We start from the raw sequence: 16,189 nt of genomic DNA, 5'->3' as shown, positions 1-16,189 counted from the left end.
CCGCTTTGTGAAGAGGAGACGAGAAACTCTCAGGAGGCACGTGCTCAACACCAGAACAGTACGCAGGACCTCAGGCTGTCTCCACAGTACACCAGCTTTCTGGGGCACTCCATCTTGACTGTGGCCGAGGGCTTCCAGAAGAATACGCCTTCATAGAGAGTCAAAGTAGCGCCTCCTTTGCTGTTGCATCCATCAGAGTCCCAGTTCATTCAAACCCCAGGAGCTGCCAATTGCAGGGAGATCCTGCCCCTGAACTTCCCTGCCCAGGCTGAGATGGATAGCATCACCCACCTGCCGACACAGGTGAGGCCCGTTGCTGTCTCGGGATTCAAGCAAGGCTGCCTGGGGACTAATAAAAATAAGCCAAGAGCAGAACTGGAAGAGCACAGCCCACAATTACCCAGGACACTGCCGGGCTGACAGCAGATGGAACCTAATACACCTGCCCCGGGCTGTGATGTCAGCTCTTAAATGAGCTGCTCCTCCCAGCCCCATCCTTCTCTCTAAGCTTCAGGTTCTAAAACTAATTTTTCCTGTAATAACCTTTTCATTCTGCTTCCAAATCACTCCATGATAAAAAGACATTTTAAGGAACCAAAGGCGGCACTCGCTTGCAAAGGGTATTTGGAGTGTGGCGTTCTCGAACGTGAGGACTCCTCCAGGGACGGCCAGGGAGAGTCAGGCGTGTCGTCATTCACAGCCACCCAGTTACTCTTCCTGGGGCAGAGGAGAATCCTCTGGAGCTTGAGGCATCCACCTTTTCTGCAGACCCGGGGTCTCACTGATGTGAACGCACTAGCATTGTTATTTTAATATAGATTCACAAACGCACTGCAGCGGAACCTCATCACCTAAAAGCTGTTTCCCTTCCCGCAGAATGTGACCACGTGCGGAACTGCACCTGCCGTGAGCTGCAAATTCATTTCCAAGCCACAATCTTACCTAAGAAGCATGCATATCTCTTTGGTAACAAAACAAGGCTATTGCTCATGGCTCTTGGGTTTCAGGGTCTCTTACCAGGGGGAGCCGGGCACCGGGGTGGAGGCCACTGGTCTGTTGCCTTTTGCTGCGCTGTCCTCTCCTGTCATGAGGATTGATGGAGGCTCCTTTCAACAGAAAGAGAAGGAGAGTGCCTTTTTATATTTTTATTTAAACACTCGTCTTCAATTACAGGCAACCGAGGAAGGAATAACAAGTCTCTTGCAGACAGACCTGCCTGCAGTCACCATGAGATAATGACCTGCGCAGAACAGCAATGCAAAAGGGTCCAGGCAATTATGCAGAGAATATGGGATTCGTGGCACAACAGACCGTGGGGAGTAACTCAGACAAAGGCATCCCTTAATTATCCCGGATGAGCTCAACTGTCTGCTTTCACAGACACGAGACAGGCAGAGGCAGCCCAGAGGTGGCTCCCGGGTGCCGTAAGTTTTGGGGGGCAGACAAGCCCATTGGAGTCATCTCTGGAAACAGTTTGACCTAGCGGCTGGTGTCACCATGCCACCAAAACACTGCAGCATTCAGCGGCAGAAACTTGAAGCTGTGAGGGGTGCTGAGTGCAGCTGGGGCTGGCCCATCCCAGTCCCTTGAAGGCAGAGGAAGGGACAAGCCCATGTCTTTGCAGAAACTGGTTGCACTAGTGACTGTCCCCTTCCTGGAGCACCTAGCTGGGGGCAGAGTTCAAGGGGCATTACAATGTGCGGGTCATTCTGTGCACAGCTGGGTTTGAATCTCCATGTGTCTGTATCTCCATTTAGAAAAGAAAGAATGTTTAAGCACCTAAAAGAAAATGAAGATTTATTCCCCCAAATTAAAAAGAACCCCACGCGTCTGTAAGAGCCACAGGTGAGATAAATCCCGAACACATAAACGGGTGCTCAGCTCGAACCATGGACAACAGGAGGAGGCTGCGGCCTGCTGACACTGTCCACCCAAGAGCTGAGGACCGAGAGGGCTCAGGTCATCAGGACTGAATGGCCGAGAGGAAGAATGAGAAGCCCTGGGACGAAAACATTCACTTGGGAAAGTTCCTGCGTGGTCTCGGGGGCGGGCACACCGGCAAGGTGCTATTAACCATGAAACGAGTCGTGCCCGGCACATGAGGGGTCATCCATCCACCCATGTGCATTGGGGTTGTCCTTTGCTCATTGTGACAAGTAACTACGCTAAATAAGTGACTTCTAATGTATATAATTACCCTTAAGTTTGTAAGTTTAAGAGCCATGCTTTTTAGAATTTTGGGGTGGTAGAAAATGCCTTTGTTTCCTGTGACAGAACAAGGTCCGGGAGAGTAATGAGTATTCGGAAAGGGCTGTGTTGGAAACTACATCAAGACGGAGTTGATGGTACTGATCCAATTAGAAAAACGGCGGGAAGTTTTCATTATGGGGCTAATTGAACAGTAGCGACCCAATGAGGGGCCTCTGAGAAGTAGATTACCCCGCTAATTACTCGAGGAAATACGGTGGGCTGTGACTGGTGACGGGACGGACACTTAGATGGGCGGCGCTGGGATGCGGAGCCGCTAAGAGCGGAGCCGTCTTGGCGAGCCCCGCGCAGGCGGCGGCGGCCCGGTGGGGGTGAAACGGCCAATCAAGGCGTGAAGCTCCCCGCCCACACTAAGGTAATAAAAGTGAATTAGACACGCAGAGCAAAGTGATAAAGAAAGTAGTTAAGGCCCTAAAAAGACAGCCTGATTAATAACTATGTCATCCTGGCAGAGATCTGATCCCTCAGAGCGAAATCCTACATCGAGGAACAAAACTAATCCGCACGAAGATTCCCAATCCGTTTACACCGCTTCATTCCCACGGAGATGCAGGAGAAGCCGTGGACACCCGCGGTGCTGCCCGGAATGCCGCGCTGGCAGGAAAACCAGGGGAGCAGGGACATAATGTCTGAGACGGAGACACAGCCGAAAAAGTCCAGTGAGAGGGAGTGTTAACAACACGCTGGTCGGACCAGAGGCCTCCAGGCCGTCTGACAGATCGGGGCAAAAAAAGCTCCATTTGTGATTTTCAAATATCTCGGGTTTTGCACGTGACAGCAACGTGCCCCATGCATTCACGGCTGGTCCTTAAAATGCCATCTGGCAATCGGGCAAAAAGAAGGCCCAACACTAAAACATGTTAAACAAACAATCAAACAAAAAACCGTGTTTTGGATTAGCTTCAAAAGTCAGCACCAAAAACCAACCGCAGCCTTGCCCGAGTGGTGTCTGCCCGCAGTGCGTACAAACTCCCCCTGAAATGTGGGGACCAGGACATGGGAGCCAGGGTCACACCCAAGCTCCTTCCAGCAGAGCACCGCCCAGCAAGCTCTCCGACCCCTGGTCCTTTCCCCGGGCATACTCTGCAATTTCTGGGTGTGACCTTTCTGCGCAGGGACTGGCCAAGCGTCACTTCACAGAGCCACGTGGGAGGACTGGTGGGAAGGGTGTGCGGCCCAGGCCCCCCTCCCAGAGCTTCGCCTCCCGAGACCGACCTTGTCTCCTTCGCCCCTGGCCGGGCTCTTCCCCTCCGAGCGCAGCATCAGGGCAGGAGGGCGGGGTGTGCGGATCCGGTCCCTGCTTTTATCTGCTGGACCAAAACAATTGTCATTAGCATTCCATTGGTGGTGTCAGTTTGGAAAAACGAAACAAGGGCAAAATGTGGCCTTGAAAATTCAATTGGTTAGTGAACACTGTCCACCTGAGGACGGTGCAATCACATGGCCTGAACCGTAGTCTCGTCACAAGTCCCTCCAATGACGCCCAGCCGGCAACTCTGTGTGCCTGCCCACAGCCCATCCACAATGCTGACAGCCACACCTCTGGGATCAGGCCACATGGGTTTGGGTTGAGGGGACACAGGCTCCCTGACAAGGGTAAGGGGCCGATGTGGGACCTTCCCGGGTACCACCCAGGGCAACGCTATCCCCACCCCTCTTTCTGTGTCTGTGGAATGGAGTCAGCAAGTCACTGCATCTCCAGCTAGAGGAGCTACTAGACGGGCGATGATTTAGGAGAATGTGACTCATGCAAAATGTCACAGGCACTCAAGCACTGCTGGAAAAAGTAGGGTGAACAGTCAACTGACTCAGTGACCCAGAGCCCTCGGGACAGCGGGTTCCATGTTGGAATCACAGAGACACAGCCAACCCGAGAGAAGCCAAGGCCACAGGACATTTGGGGCCAGTCCCACACCAGGGTCTCCCGTCCCCATCAAGGCCTGACGGCACTAGGCCCACACTCCCGCCTCTTGGGTCTCGAGTGACGCTCACCCTCCAGGCGGCAGCTGCCCCTCGCCCCTCCGCGGCCTAAGGCCTGTTCCCACTATTTCCCCTCTAGCAATAGACCCTGGTGTGTTGCCTTTTCCTCTAACCGGCCTCCTCGGTTCAGACAGTTACTAAGTCTCTTCTCTCCCTTTCATCTTCCTCCTGTTCCCCTCGGAGCTTCAACAAACAGCGGCCTCCGCAGGGGCCGGGGGCTGGCAGAGTGACAGTGGCAAAGCTCTAGGCCCCCGAGGGCCTGCGCTGCGCCCCTGCCCCGGCGGGCACAGGCCTCGGCGGGCACACGGATCTGCCTCTGGCCCCTGAGAATTCTGCCTCGGAGCCCAGGTGCCTCGGGGGACGCCGCCCACCTGTTTTACTTTAGCAGGATTATGAATTTAAAAGGAGTCGGTGGCACGAATGACATCCCAGGAGCTCTGACGAATGAGACAGCCAACTGGGGAGCGGCCTTGAAGTGCGCTCGGGGAGGACGGTGCAGGCTTGTAGTTCAAACACCTCTCGTTCCCATCAGCTGGGCTCGGATAGTGTGACAGGAGCATCTTGGCTGGTCCCCACAGGCTCCAAAGAGCCACTTCATGGCTGCGTGTGCTCCCCGGCCTTCCTCAGGAAGCCAGTGGCTCCTCAACCTCTCGGGACAGAACACCTGCTCTCAGGGGCATCAGGACAAGGCACCTGCTCTCGGGGACATCGGGACAGGACACCTGCTCATGGGAGCGCTGGCCTTCACACGGGAACTGGTCTCGAGACCTTCACCCTCCCAGAACCTGCAGTCTCCACAGCCCCTGTCACCTGGTCACGTCTGTGGGGCACTCTATGTGGTCGGGGCCCAGGCGCCCTGGGTTCCCCGGCAGCCACTCTGGTCCCACCACAGAGAGGTGTCCGCCTGCAGGTTCGGAAGCCCCGCACCTGTCTCTGTGCCTGGCGACATCACTCCTCCCTGAAGACAAAGGGTTACAACTGTTGCTTCATCTTTTGGTCAGGGGATGGACAGGGTGACCCTCTGGAGCTGGGCAGGTGACTCATACCCATGACGGTGTGGACAGAGACTCTGGACAGTGACATTAAACTGAGACCCTAAAGATGGGAAGGGGTTGGGACAAGGGGATCAGGCGTCGCATGGAGACAAGGAATAGCTGGTGCAAAGTCCCAGAGCTGAGACATCGGTGACTCAACTCCGACCCCAGGTGCCAGGGGGCTGGTGAGGGAAGATGGGACCAGAGGGGGAGCCAAGGCCAGACTGGGCTCCGCATAAGACCTATCACCCCTCTATACCCCATTTGGATATTTCAGGGAGCAGGGAAAGCTGAAAAAATGTGAGGACAACATATAAAACTGTCACTATAAATAGTGTCATCCATAATATATGGAGTATTTTTACATATGGTAAAAATGATTAAATTTTCACACAAGATTTTTTTTCAAGGCCACTTTATTTTATAGAAGAAAAGGAACCTCAAGGGGCTGTGCTATTCTCAGGCGCCACTGATGGTGCTAAAATTAAGTGCCGCAGCCTCAGACGTTGCATTTAATTCCTTGTTATCTTAGCATGAGTAGTCACAGCTTCAGATTTTAAAACTTTCTCAAAGCACCTTTTTATATAACCTTCATTTACACACAGGAAGAGAAACGCACGATTAAATACATTCTGTTCTAAATTACATTATTAAATGTTATCAAAGAGGAACATTTTGGAAAAAAATGGGATTCTGTATTAAAGCAATTGTCATGTAAAAGGGAGGTTTGTGGAGGCCGTGGCCTGGAATAGGAATCGTGAACATGAGTGTGGCCTGTTAGCAGCGATGTCTTGAAGGGTAGCCACGTTGCTGGGCCTCTGGGTCTGAGCATTCCCAGGACAGGGAACTTTGGGACTCAGGCCAGGAAGGGCACAGACACCCCCTTCCACACACACACTGCCCGCTGTGGAACTGGCCAGCAGCTCCGGGTCCAGAGGCTCTCCACTGTCCCTGTCCACGGGGTTGAGACGTGCTCTCCAGCTCTCTGGCCAGGTCAGGACCTCCCCCACCATGGAGCCACGGCCTGGGAGGAGGGAGCTGCTGTGGGGTTCGGTTAGAGACCTGGCCTAGGAGGATCAGGAATCAGGGAGGCTGAGACAGTAGCCACCTCTCCCTCAGGGGCCAGATTAGCATTGAGCTCAGCAGAGAGACGAGGCTGGGAATCAGACAGGCCTGGGAATCAAAGCCCAGCTCTGCCACTTACTACCTGGAAATGTGGGGAAAATCGCTTACCCTCTCTGAGTTTCAATGTTCCCAACAGAATGAGAAAAATAATACCTTTGTCACCTTGGGCTGCCATAACAAAATACCATGGAACGGGTGGCTTAAACAACAGGTACCTATTTCTCACAGTTCTGGAGGCTGGAAGCCCAAGATCAAGGTGTCGGCACTGTGAGATTCTGGTGAGAGCTCCCTTCCTGGGGTGCAGACACCAGCTTCTCGCTGTGTCTTCACATGGCAGAGAGAGAGCAATCTGGTCTCTTTTTTTAAGGGCACTAATCCCATCATGAGGGCCCCACCCTCATGACCTCGTCTAACCCTAATCACCTCCCAAAAGCCTCACCTCCAAGTACCATCCCATTGGGGATTAGGGCTGTACCATGTGAATCTGGGGGAAAGCATGAACATTCAGTCCACCGCCACGTGGGAGATCCCAGCTGCAGACAGAGACACGACATATACAGTGCTGCACAGTGTCTGCCATGTGGTGCTCATGGGATTCTAGCAGCTACTGGGGCAAAAGCATCCTCAACCCTCCTCACCCACTATGCAGGGTCTGCCTGTGGTTGGGCAAGCAGGGAGGACCCCAGCCCAGGGGGAGACCCTCCTCCCCTTGTGTGCAAGCTCAACCCCCAGGTCCAATTCTCTCTCTATACAACAGAGCTTGCTCACCTAGCTCGGTCTTCTGAAGAGTTGTAGTAGCATTTATTCTATCATAAAAATTTTGCAGGAAACATTTGACAGTTCCTTTCAAATATTTTGGGGAAGACCATCCATTCCTCCCATGTCATCATCACTCATCCAACCATCCTGACACAGCAGTGAACCTAAGTGCATCTGTGTCCAAGTGTGTGTCTGTTTCCATGTTTCACATCACGCCACCCTACTGAATATTCTAGATCCTTCCAAGTCTCCCATGCCTCTTGCAAAACGCATCTGCACTGGCACTGTACGGAAGAGAGGAAAGCGCTCATTAAGGGTCTATGGGAATCAAGTCTATGCTGCTGGGAGCCCCACTCGGTGTCTTTGGGCCTGGCATCTGGAGGGTCTCATTAGGTATCGAATTTAAGAGGAATAAACATCTACTTAAAAAATCCTCCTAGATGCGAATCATGATCTGTGATGAATTCATCCTGACCTAACACATTCGCATGATTGACGGGGGCGGATACTTACCAGGGTGTCTGCCCAACGCACAGCAGTGCCCTGGGTCCTTCTACCTGGACGCGACTGCACCAGGCAATTTCACGGAACTGTGCCCACCCTGCTGTGCGCCGGACCACGGCCGCCTCTGAACCACGACCCGCGGCCCAGCACACACCGCCGCCTGCTCTCCGAGGAGCCCGGAGTGAGTCAGCCCTGACTTCTCGCAGGCTAATCTGTATGAAAATGCAGTCCTCACCTGGCTGATTTATTTTCACATTTTGATGCAATGGAATTAATGGTGCAGGGCTCATCTCAGTTGATGAAATGAACTCAGACTTTTTTTTTTTTTTTAAAGCAGCTTCTTTCAGTTATTTTCTTTATTTTCATAAGGGAAGTTATTCCAGTCATTTGATACAAATGGCTTTAATTAGCTTAAGGCAAACATAACCTTTAACAAACACAGGCTTGGGATGGCTGGTCTGTGCTCAGAGGAAAAGCAGAGCTGTGCTCAGGGCGCTGATTTGCAGCCTCAGCTGGCGACTCCACTCCATTTGGCAGCGGGGACCCCACCAGTCACCTGACAGAGTAATCCCTCTGCTGAGGCCATCGAGACGCCGGCCCACGGCGCACACAGATGCGGTTTTATGACAAGGGCAGGTGCCTTCTGCTGATCGATGGGGGAGGGGAGGCCCGCACGCCTGAGTTCTCGCTGCTCCCCGAGACGGGGGCGTGCTCAGGCTTAGAATATGGTAGAGATTTTCTGAGGAACTTGCATTTTTCATGACTATTTCTTTCACAAGGTATTAAAAATTAAAAAACAGTCAAGCCAACACTTATCCCAAAGCATCTGGTAAAAAGAGGCCCTTTGTTTTGGAAACACTCAAATGAAGGCTCTGGTCTGAGGTCCCCCCCCCCAGTTCTGTCGGGCTGGTACCTCACGGGTCAGCTCTTGGTCAACCAGAGTCGGGATTTCTGGGCTAAGCCGGCACTTCCATTGCGCACGGGCCTTGGGCCCTCGGCGCCCTTCGGCGGCGCTCACCTGCCGCGGGACAGGCTAACCCCTTCCTTCCCCACTGGTGCCTTGTTCTCTGGGGTTTCTCCACCGCCGGGACCCCCTCCCCAGATCAAGCACGTGGTGCGGCTTTAGGTACCTGCTCTGCCTGGAGTCCGCCGCTCCCCGAAACTGCGCTCGGGCTCCTCTCCGGGACGCCATCCATGACCCCCCATGCTGAGTGGCGGCTCCTTGCTCTGCTCTCGTCCGTCTGCCTCTCACCACTGAACAGGCTGCCCTAAGGCCCCTGGCGATGCATCTTCCCTCCTCGGAAGAGAAACTCCCAAAAGGCAGGAGCCGTGTCTGGCTGGGCCGAGCTGCGGGCTTTTCCATCTCCCCAGCTCTGCGCCGGGCATCTCTAGTTCCTGGGACCTGCGTCCCTGTCTGCCAGCCAGAGACCCCCCGCAAAGCCGCCCTGAAGCCCGCTGAGTGCGGACCCTGCTGCCCCTCTGCACTCTAAAATGCATTATGCATATTTCTACCCGAGCACAACACTCTTAATGACTTATTATGTACCTGCGGGCTCCCTAAAAGCAGACGCCATGCTCCTCATCTTTAAATCTGCTCTAAACCAACGGTGTGATTGACACAAAATAGATGCTTAATAAGTGGTGGCTGGCTGGCTAAATGTGCACATAAATGAATGAACAGCCACCCACTGGAAGACATCAGTAGCCTGTCAATCTGTCCCTCCCACGTGCAGAGCAATCAAACCACAGAGAAACAAATGGGTAAATAAACAAGAGACTGGACACACGTTTGGCAAGAGCTGAGGCCTCAGGTGGGGTTTCTGTTCCAGAGCAAGGCTCCCTGTAGCAGGGATCCCCCCGCCGGACTTCAGGCTCCCAGCTTCCCCAGCCTCAGTTCAATGTGTCTCCAGAGGCGCTGCAGGGACACGCAGACCGCAGGCAGGGCTCGCCTTCCTGCTGGCTGATTCTACGGTGTGAAAGCCAGCCCAGGACTGCAGACACCTGAGCAAGGTCACAGCCTGAAAGAGCAAGGTCAGCTGTAGGACACAGGTCAGGAGTGACAGTGGATCTCGTGTAACAGAGAAGAAAATAAAAAAACCCCAGCCAGGGTCCATTCATGCCCCACACGGGGTCCTCTAGGGGATGCAAGAAGATGCTTTATCCACAAAACAAGAAAAATATGCTACCAAAAATAACATTTTGAAGACCTGAGTAAGCTCTAGGAATTGAGAGATAGATGGATAGGTCCTATGATATTTACATATAATTATATTTATAGTTCCCAGAATTCTTTCTGATTCTCTCACACATACATATGCATATTCTAAATTTTAAAATTATTATAAGTTTGAACAACAATATCAAATGTTTCAAAGTAGAGAGGATGTGAAGATTTTTAAAACAAAGACACGATCTTGAATTAGGCAACAAATTCTTAGATACTGCGTGAAAAGCAAGAGAAACAAAGGAAAGTAAGTTGCTCTTCATCAAAATGTAAAACGTTTGTGCACCAAACACCATCAAGAGAGATAAGAGACAACCGGCAAACTGGGAGGAAATACTTGAAAATCATGTATCTCATCAGGGTCTGGGATCCAGAACATATGAAGAACTCTTACCATTCAAATAGAAAGCGACCAACAACCCAATTAAAAATGAACAAAGGACTTGAGAACAGACATTTCTCCAGAGAAGACACACAAGTGGCCAACATGGACATATGCTCAACAGCATTCGTTGGAAATGCAAACGAAAGCCATAAGGAGGGACCATTTCGCACCTACCAGGATGTCAACAATTAAAAAAGGAAATAGCCGGTTGGCAAGGATGCAGAGAAACGGGAATCTTTGTACGTTGCTGGCGGGAATGTAAAATGGTTCCCCAAAGAGTTACGCACTCCTGGGTGCGTTCCCCAAAGAATAGAAAACAGGTCCTAGACCCTTGTCAACAAATGTTCATAGCAGCCCTACTTACAGTCACCAAAGGTGGGAACAGCCCAGTGCCCATCGGCGGCTGGGTGGGTAACGACGCGGCATGAACACGCCATGGGAACCATTCCGCCATAAGTCGGGACGAAGCGCTGGCACCCGCTGCGACATGGCCAAGCCTTGGAAACGACGCTCGGTGTCGAAGCCAGACCCAGAAGGGCACCCAGTGGTGATGTCGGTTACGTGGAATAACTAGAAAGGGTCCATTCACAGGGACAGACGTAGCTTGGTGGCCATACGGGGCTGAGGGAGGGAGGAGTGGGGAGTCGCTGCTAATGGAGAAGAGATTTTCTTTAGGGGGTGAAATGTTTTAGAACCAGGCAGAGGGGGCAGGTGCACAGCGCTGTGAATTCACTAAATTCCACCAGATTGTCCACTTTCAGATCATTGATTTCGTATCACATGGATTTCACCCCCATAAGAAAAAGGTAAGAAACGCAGGAGCTAATCCAAGGAGTTGACACCCAGCCCGCAGGAGGCGTGAAAGAGAGCAGAGGGCATTGAGCACGATTTCCTGGAAACTCCAGACACGCAAGGCCCAGAGTCCCATCTGGGAGACACGCTGGAGTATCGCTGTGTCCGAGACACGCAAGACCCAGAGTCCCATCTGGGAGGCACGCTGGAATATCGCTGTGTCCGAGACACGCAAGGCCACACAGTCCCATCTGGGAGACACCCTGGAATATCGCTGTGTCCGAGACACGCAAGGCCCAGAGTCCCATCTGGGAGGCACCCTGGAATATCGCTGTGTCCGAGACACGCAAGGCCACACAGTCCCACCTGGGAGACACCCTGGAATATCGCTGTGTCTGAGACACGCAAGGCCCAGAGTCCCATCTGGGAGACACCCTGGAATATCGCTGTGTCCGAGACACGCAAGGCCCAGAGTCCCACCTGGGAGACACCCTGGAATATCGCTGTGTCCGAGACACGCAAGGCCCAGAGTCCCATCTGGGAGACACGCTGGAGTATCGCTGTGTCCGAGACACGCAAGGCCACACAGTCCCATCTGGGAGGCACGCTGGGACATCGCTGTGTCCGCTGCTCTGGGGGACTGAGGCTGAGCGGGCAGGGGAAGCAGAATGCCACCCCGTACTGCGGGGCGCGAGCTCCACGCGCCTTCCTCGGTGCCCGCACAATCACCGCGCCTTCCCTTGCTCGCCTCCCGCCTGACGGCAAGGGGCCAGTTTGGAAGCGAGTTAGACGCGCGCCCTGCATCCTAGAGGCTCTTTCTGTCCTGAAAGGCAGCCTCTCTTCCGCTCCGTCCCCAGCACACTCCGCGGCGGGAGGGGGCAGACGCCACCATCGCCAGCCTCCGGGGCGGTTAGCGCCAGGAGCGCAGGACTCTGACCAGAAGACGGAGGGCCTGGCCGGCTGGGCGGTTCATCGGTGGTCTTAGTTATGTGTTTTGAGTGCTTGGGAAGTTACCTGTTTCTGATGCAATGAGTTTCACTGCTGGGAAGGTTTATGAGTGGAAATAGTGGGAATCGAAGTCCCTCCCGATACGACGGAACACCATGGAAGCGCGGGTGCTCGGCCAGCCTCACGTCGAGCAACCAGAAAGCCGGTCTTGAAGTTTTTACAAGGGAATGAAAACTCCCTCTTGCCTACAGATACTTCATCCGCACTGGAAATACACAGGCCACGTCAGAGACAAATGAGCTTCCAAAATTAAAAGCAAATACATGCGAGAAACAATTTCACTTGTAAGCAGCCCAGCATCTAATTAGCACTGTGAAAACAAAGCTGAATCTCCGCGTTTCAGCGGCTTCTGCCTCAATAACTCGCTCATAATTTACATTGATTCAGGACAATTATTATGGAAAATTCAAAAGACGTTTCGCACACACGTTCCAATGGTTCGGCTCTGGATTCTTTGCATGTGTGAGGCGCGTACACGTGGGCCGGGGCTCTGTGCGTGTCTTTTCGAATCAATGTACATTTCAGTAGATGACGCACCCATTGTTAAACATTCAAATTTCAAGAAATGCAAAACCCGTGAACTGCCTGCTGAATCCAGACACGCATCTTTCCTTAGAATTAAAGAATGCCACCATGCTCTGTGTGAGCTTCATTATATATTTATGCATTTACAGACAAATGTGAGTATATATGCTTTCTAGTTTTCTGTACACAAATGTACCTTAATAAATACCTGCTTTGCACCTTTTTCTAAAATCTAGTAATGCATCTTTGAGATCCAGGTTAGTAAAGCAGGCATCGTACTTTTCAACGGCTCAGGTGCCCACTGCAGGGGTGGCTGGCATTTGCACCTCCCCCCATGGACGGACACAAAGGTTGTTCTAGTCTTTTGCTGTGACGGCTCTTGTTGCCACGAGCAGCCCCGCGCTCCCCTCGCCTGGCACCCTGGGGAGTCCATGCGAGGGTGAATCCCTGCAGGGGACTGGCTGGGTTGGAGGCTGCACAGCTTTGTGATTTGATAATGTTGCCCAATCGACCGTCCCATTTTAAAGGTTAATTAATGAGAGCACCTCCCACTCTGGGGGAGTGTCAGGCTTCCTGAACCCGGGCCACACAATGGGCTCAAACTTTGACCCCGTGCCACCCCATACAATGCATATCTTAGAGATGCACTGGACTTCTGGAGCTTCCTTTTGGCAAATATTAATTGAGAACCTACTATGTGCCAGGCATGTCCTTGGCTTGGGGTGGTGGGGGCAGGGGTGTGTTAGGAAACAAAACAGATGGCATCATCCGGGCTCCGTGGAACTTATGTTCTGATGGAGACACAAAATCAGTAGGATTGCGTCTGAGTTTCTCCCATGTGTTGAAAAGATCTCTGTCCTGCCCTGGCCAGTGTTCTCAGTGGTTAGAGCACTGGCTTCCATCCAAAGGGTCATTGGTTCGATTCCCCGTCAAGGGCATGTACCTGGGTTGCAGGTTGGGTCCCCAGCCCCAGGTGGGTGGGTGCGGGAGGCAACCAATCAAAGTGTCTCATTCACATCGCTGTTTCTCTCTCTCTTTCCCCCTCCCCCCCTTCCACTCTCTTTAAAAACCAGTGGAGAAAATATCCTCGAGTGAAGATTAACAACAACAAAAGATCTCCTCTTCCAGGGACTTTTCATTCCTGCCTCTGGTCCGGTTCCTCCTGGGTGGTGGATGTCTCTGTCTGACAGGTGAGCAGGCCCTCTGGCTGGGCACATGTCAGCCCGGGTCCCCAGGTAACCAGGTCTTGCACTTTCACTTCACAGCACAGGTGAGAGAGCAGAGGAAGCAGCCACACAGCCCTGGGGACCCACTGGCACTGCCCTGCTGGAGGGGACAGTGAGCCACAGAGGCATAGCCCTTCCTTTTCTGTGACCTGTGCAAACTGATGGAAGAAAGTGAAGGGATCAACCTGGGTGGTCCCAGGAGCGAACTCTGATCTTGAACCAGATCCCCCACTGAGAGACTCAGAAAACACAAGTCACTGGTCCACTTACCCTCCATATGCACAGTTGAGAGTGGGGGTGGACAGGGTTAGACCCGCCCCAGGTGCTATGAAGCACCTGCTAAGCTCTGTCAAATGCCAGCTGACCCGCACTCAAGAACTGTCACAGACGGAAACACTGAAATATTCGCAGGTGTGAACGTTACTTGGTCCTTTGTTACAAGAAGAAATTGGGGAACCATCTCACCCACCTCCCCGCTCGCTGTATCGGTGGATGGAAGAAGAGCTTCTCAACCCAGGGTGCAGACATTGTGGCCTCCAAGCCCGGGGTCACGTCCATGGGCTGAGGGGCTCAGCCCATCTCTGTCGGGATCTGGTCCAGGAATTCGGCCTCTGCCCCTTCGCTCTTTCTGGGGCCCCTCTGAGAGCCCAGCTGAGCCACGTCAAATGGCTCATCCCATAACCAGGCCCATCCCCTCCATCCAATCTCATCACACCTGGTTTTATTGCCTTTTGTGCCTGATAAGTGGTTCCCATAAAAAGGGAGCGAAATGAACATCTTAGCACTTCTGCCTCCGTCCCTGCAGGCCCCTTCCTCGGAAGGCCGCGGAATTAAGAAGGGAAGTCGCGCGGCATAAATTAGACGCGTCCCGGCTACCGGCTGCAGCGCCGGCTCCTGAAATGTGAAGCTATGAAATCCAAACTGGTTTTCAATTTCTTCCAATGTCAAAAAACGGCAGTAAAATCAAAAAGTGAGAGAAAAGGGCAGAAGGAGTTAGACTTGGGGAGCGGCCTCCCCCAGGAAAGCACATTAGGCGTGAATTAGTCCCCGGGGATTTCTGCGTGGAGCCGCCTCATGCCAGCCTGTCTTTCACTCTGACACTCTCACAGGCTAAACTGCTATTTTGGGGGGGTGACAACTTCCTGCAAACTAGCTCCAGCTGCAGGGAGCCCCACTCCCCGTGGCCTCGCCTGCAGACCACGCCCAGACGTAAGCCCAGTAAGGGCCACCTCCTTCCCCGAGGGCCTCTTCCTGGACAGGAGCTGCTCCCCCGGGGCCACCTCCCGAGGACATGGTCCTGCGGGCTCCAGGCCACCGAGAGCTCCGTGTGGCAGAGGCGGGGCTCCCGCTGCATCCTCCGCTTACTCTGCGCCCTGGCAGACGGCTGCCCGCGGCCGCTGGGAAAATGCGCAGAGCCAGGGAAGATGCTGTGCACCCCCCTGCCCAGCCCTCCTGGGGGGCAGCGGGGTCTGCCTGGAGCCAAACACTCCCTCAGCTTCACAGGCACGCGGGCTTCGGAAAGCCTGCGCGGGCCTCCAATCCCCGGTGTCGCGGGAGGGGGAAGGCGCCCGCGTCGTTCATTCCCTGGCGGACAGCAGTTTCCCTAAAGATCGCCGGCGTTCCCGTGGACTCTGAGAGACGGACACCGTTACACGCACGTGGCATGACCGGTGAAATAATTCTTCCATCACAAATGTAACTGTTCAGACAACTGTAGTTATAAATGTAAAACCTGTAACCCGTGCCACGCGTGAAGCCCGCCAACCTTCTCTGAATGCCACCCTAGTCCTGCGGGCCCCGCCGCTCGACACCCCGCTGCCCTCCCTCCACAGTGACCCCGGGACGGCGCCACCATGGCTACTGTGCTCTCACTGTGGAAACGCTCATTACAATAAATTACAACATAACCACCATACCTATCTGAACGCATGTAAGTATTTAAATCAGTTGAAGCTGAAACAAGACTTTGTTTTAATATTAATTATCAAAGGTAAACACTTTCTAAATACGATTGTCTAACACACCAGAATCTTAATGCTGAGATAAACAAAATAACGAGATTACAAGTATATTTCACACCTACAGATACAGCATTTGTGGGTCAGTGCCTGGAGCCACCAAGATCTCACTGGGCTGGTCAAACCAATAAAAGTGAGGATTTAACATCTAGAGGATTCGTTTCTTTTCTGAGTTTTCAAATGTATGTTGGGCTAAGCAAGGAATACCAGTGAGAGAAAGGTCACCTGCAGAAAACAGGAGGCCTGCCCTGGAATTCCGGGTAACACGAGATCTTCAAAGACCTTGATATTCTCTCTCTCTCTCTATTGTTCTATAACTTCCAGAACATCGGAGCTGTCGC

The 16,189-nt window shown here is 53.0% G+C and overlaps 1 protein-coding gene across 1 annotated transcript in view; it reads right to left on the bottom strand.

The window, feature by feature from the left end:
- TCERG1L (transcription elongation regulator 1 like) overlaps positions 1 to 16,189 on the bottom strand; it is an 87,047-nt gene that overhangs the window by 27,748 nt on the left and 43,110 nt on the right. Inside the window, exons 5-6 of the mRNA XM_087824210.1 lie at positions 3,484 to 3,575; positions 1,018 to 1,106 (exon numbers count right to left, since the gene is read on the bottom strand). Coding sequence (XP_087680336.1) covers positions 1,018 to 1,106; positions 3,484 to 3,575 — 181 coding nt within the window. The remainder of the gene's footprint in view (positions 1 to 1,017; positions 1,107 to 3,483; positions 3,576 to 16,189) is intronic.

This window comes from Miniopterus natalensis, chromosome 14, assembly GCF_054644295.1.
Source record: "Miniopterus natalensis isolate mMinNat1 chromosome 14, mMinNat1.hap1, whole genome shotgun sequence".
Classification (NCBI taxonomy): Eukaryota; Metazoa; Chordata; class Mammalia; order Chiroptera; family Miniopteridae; genus Miniopterus; species Miniopterus natalensis.
This window is presented reverse-complemented; position numbering and strand designations above follow the sequence as displayed.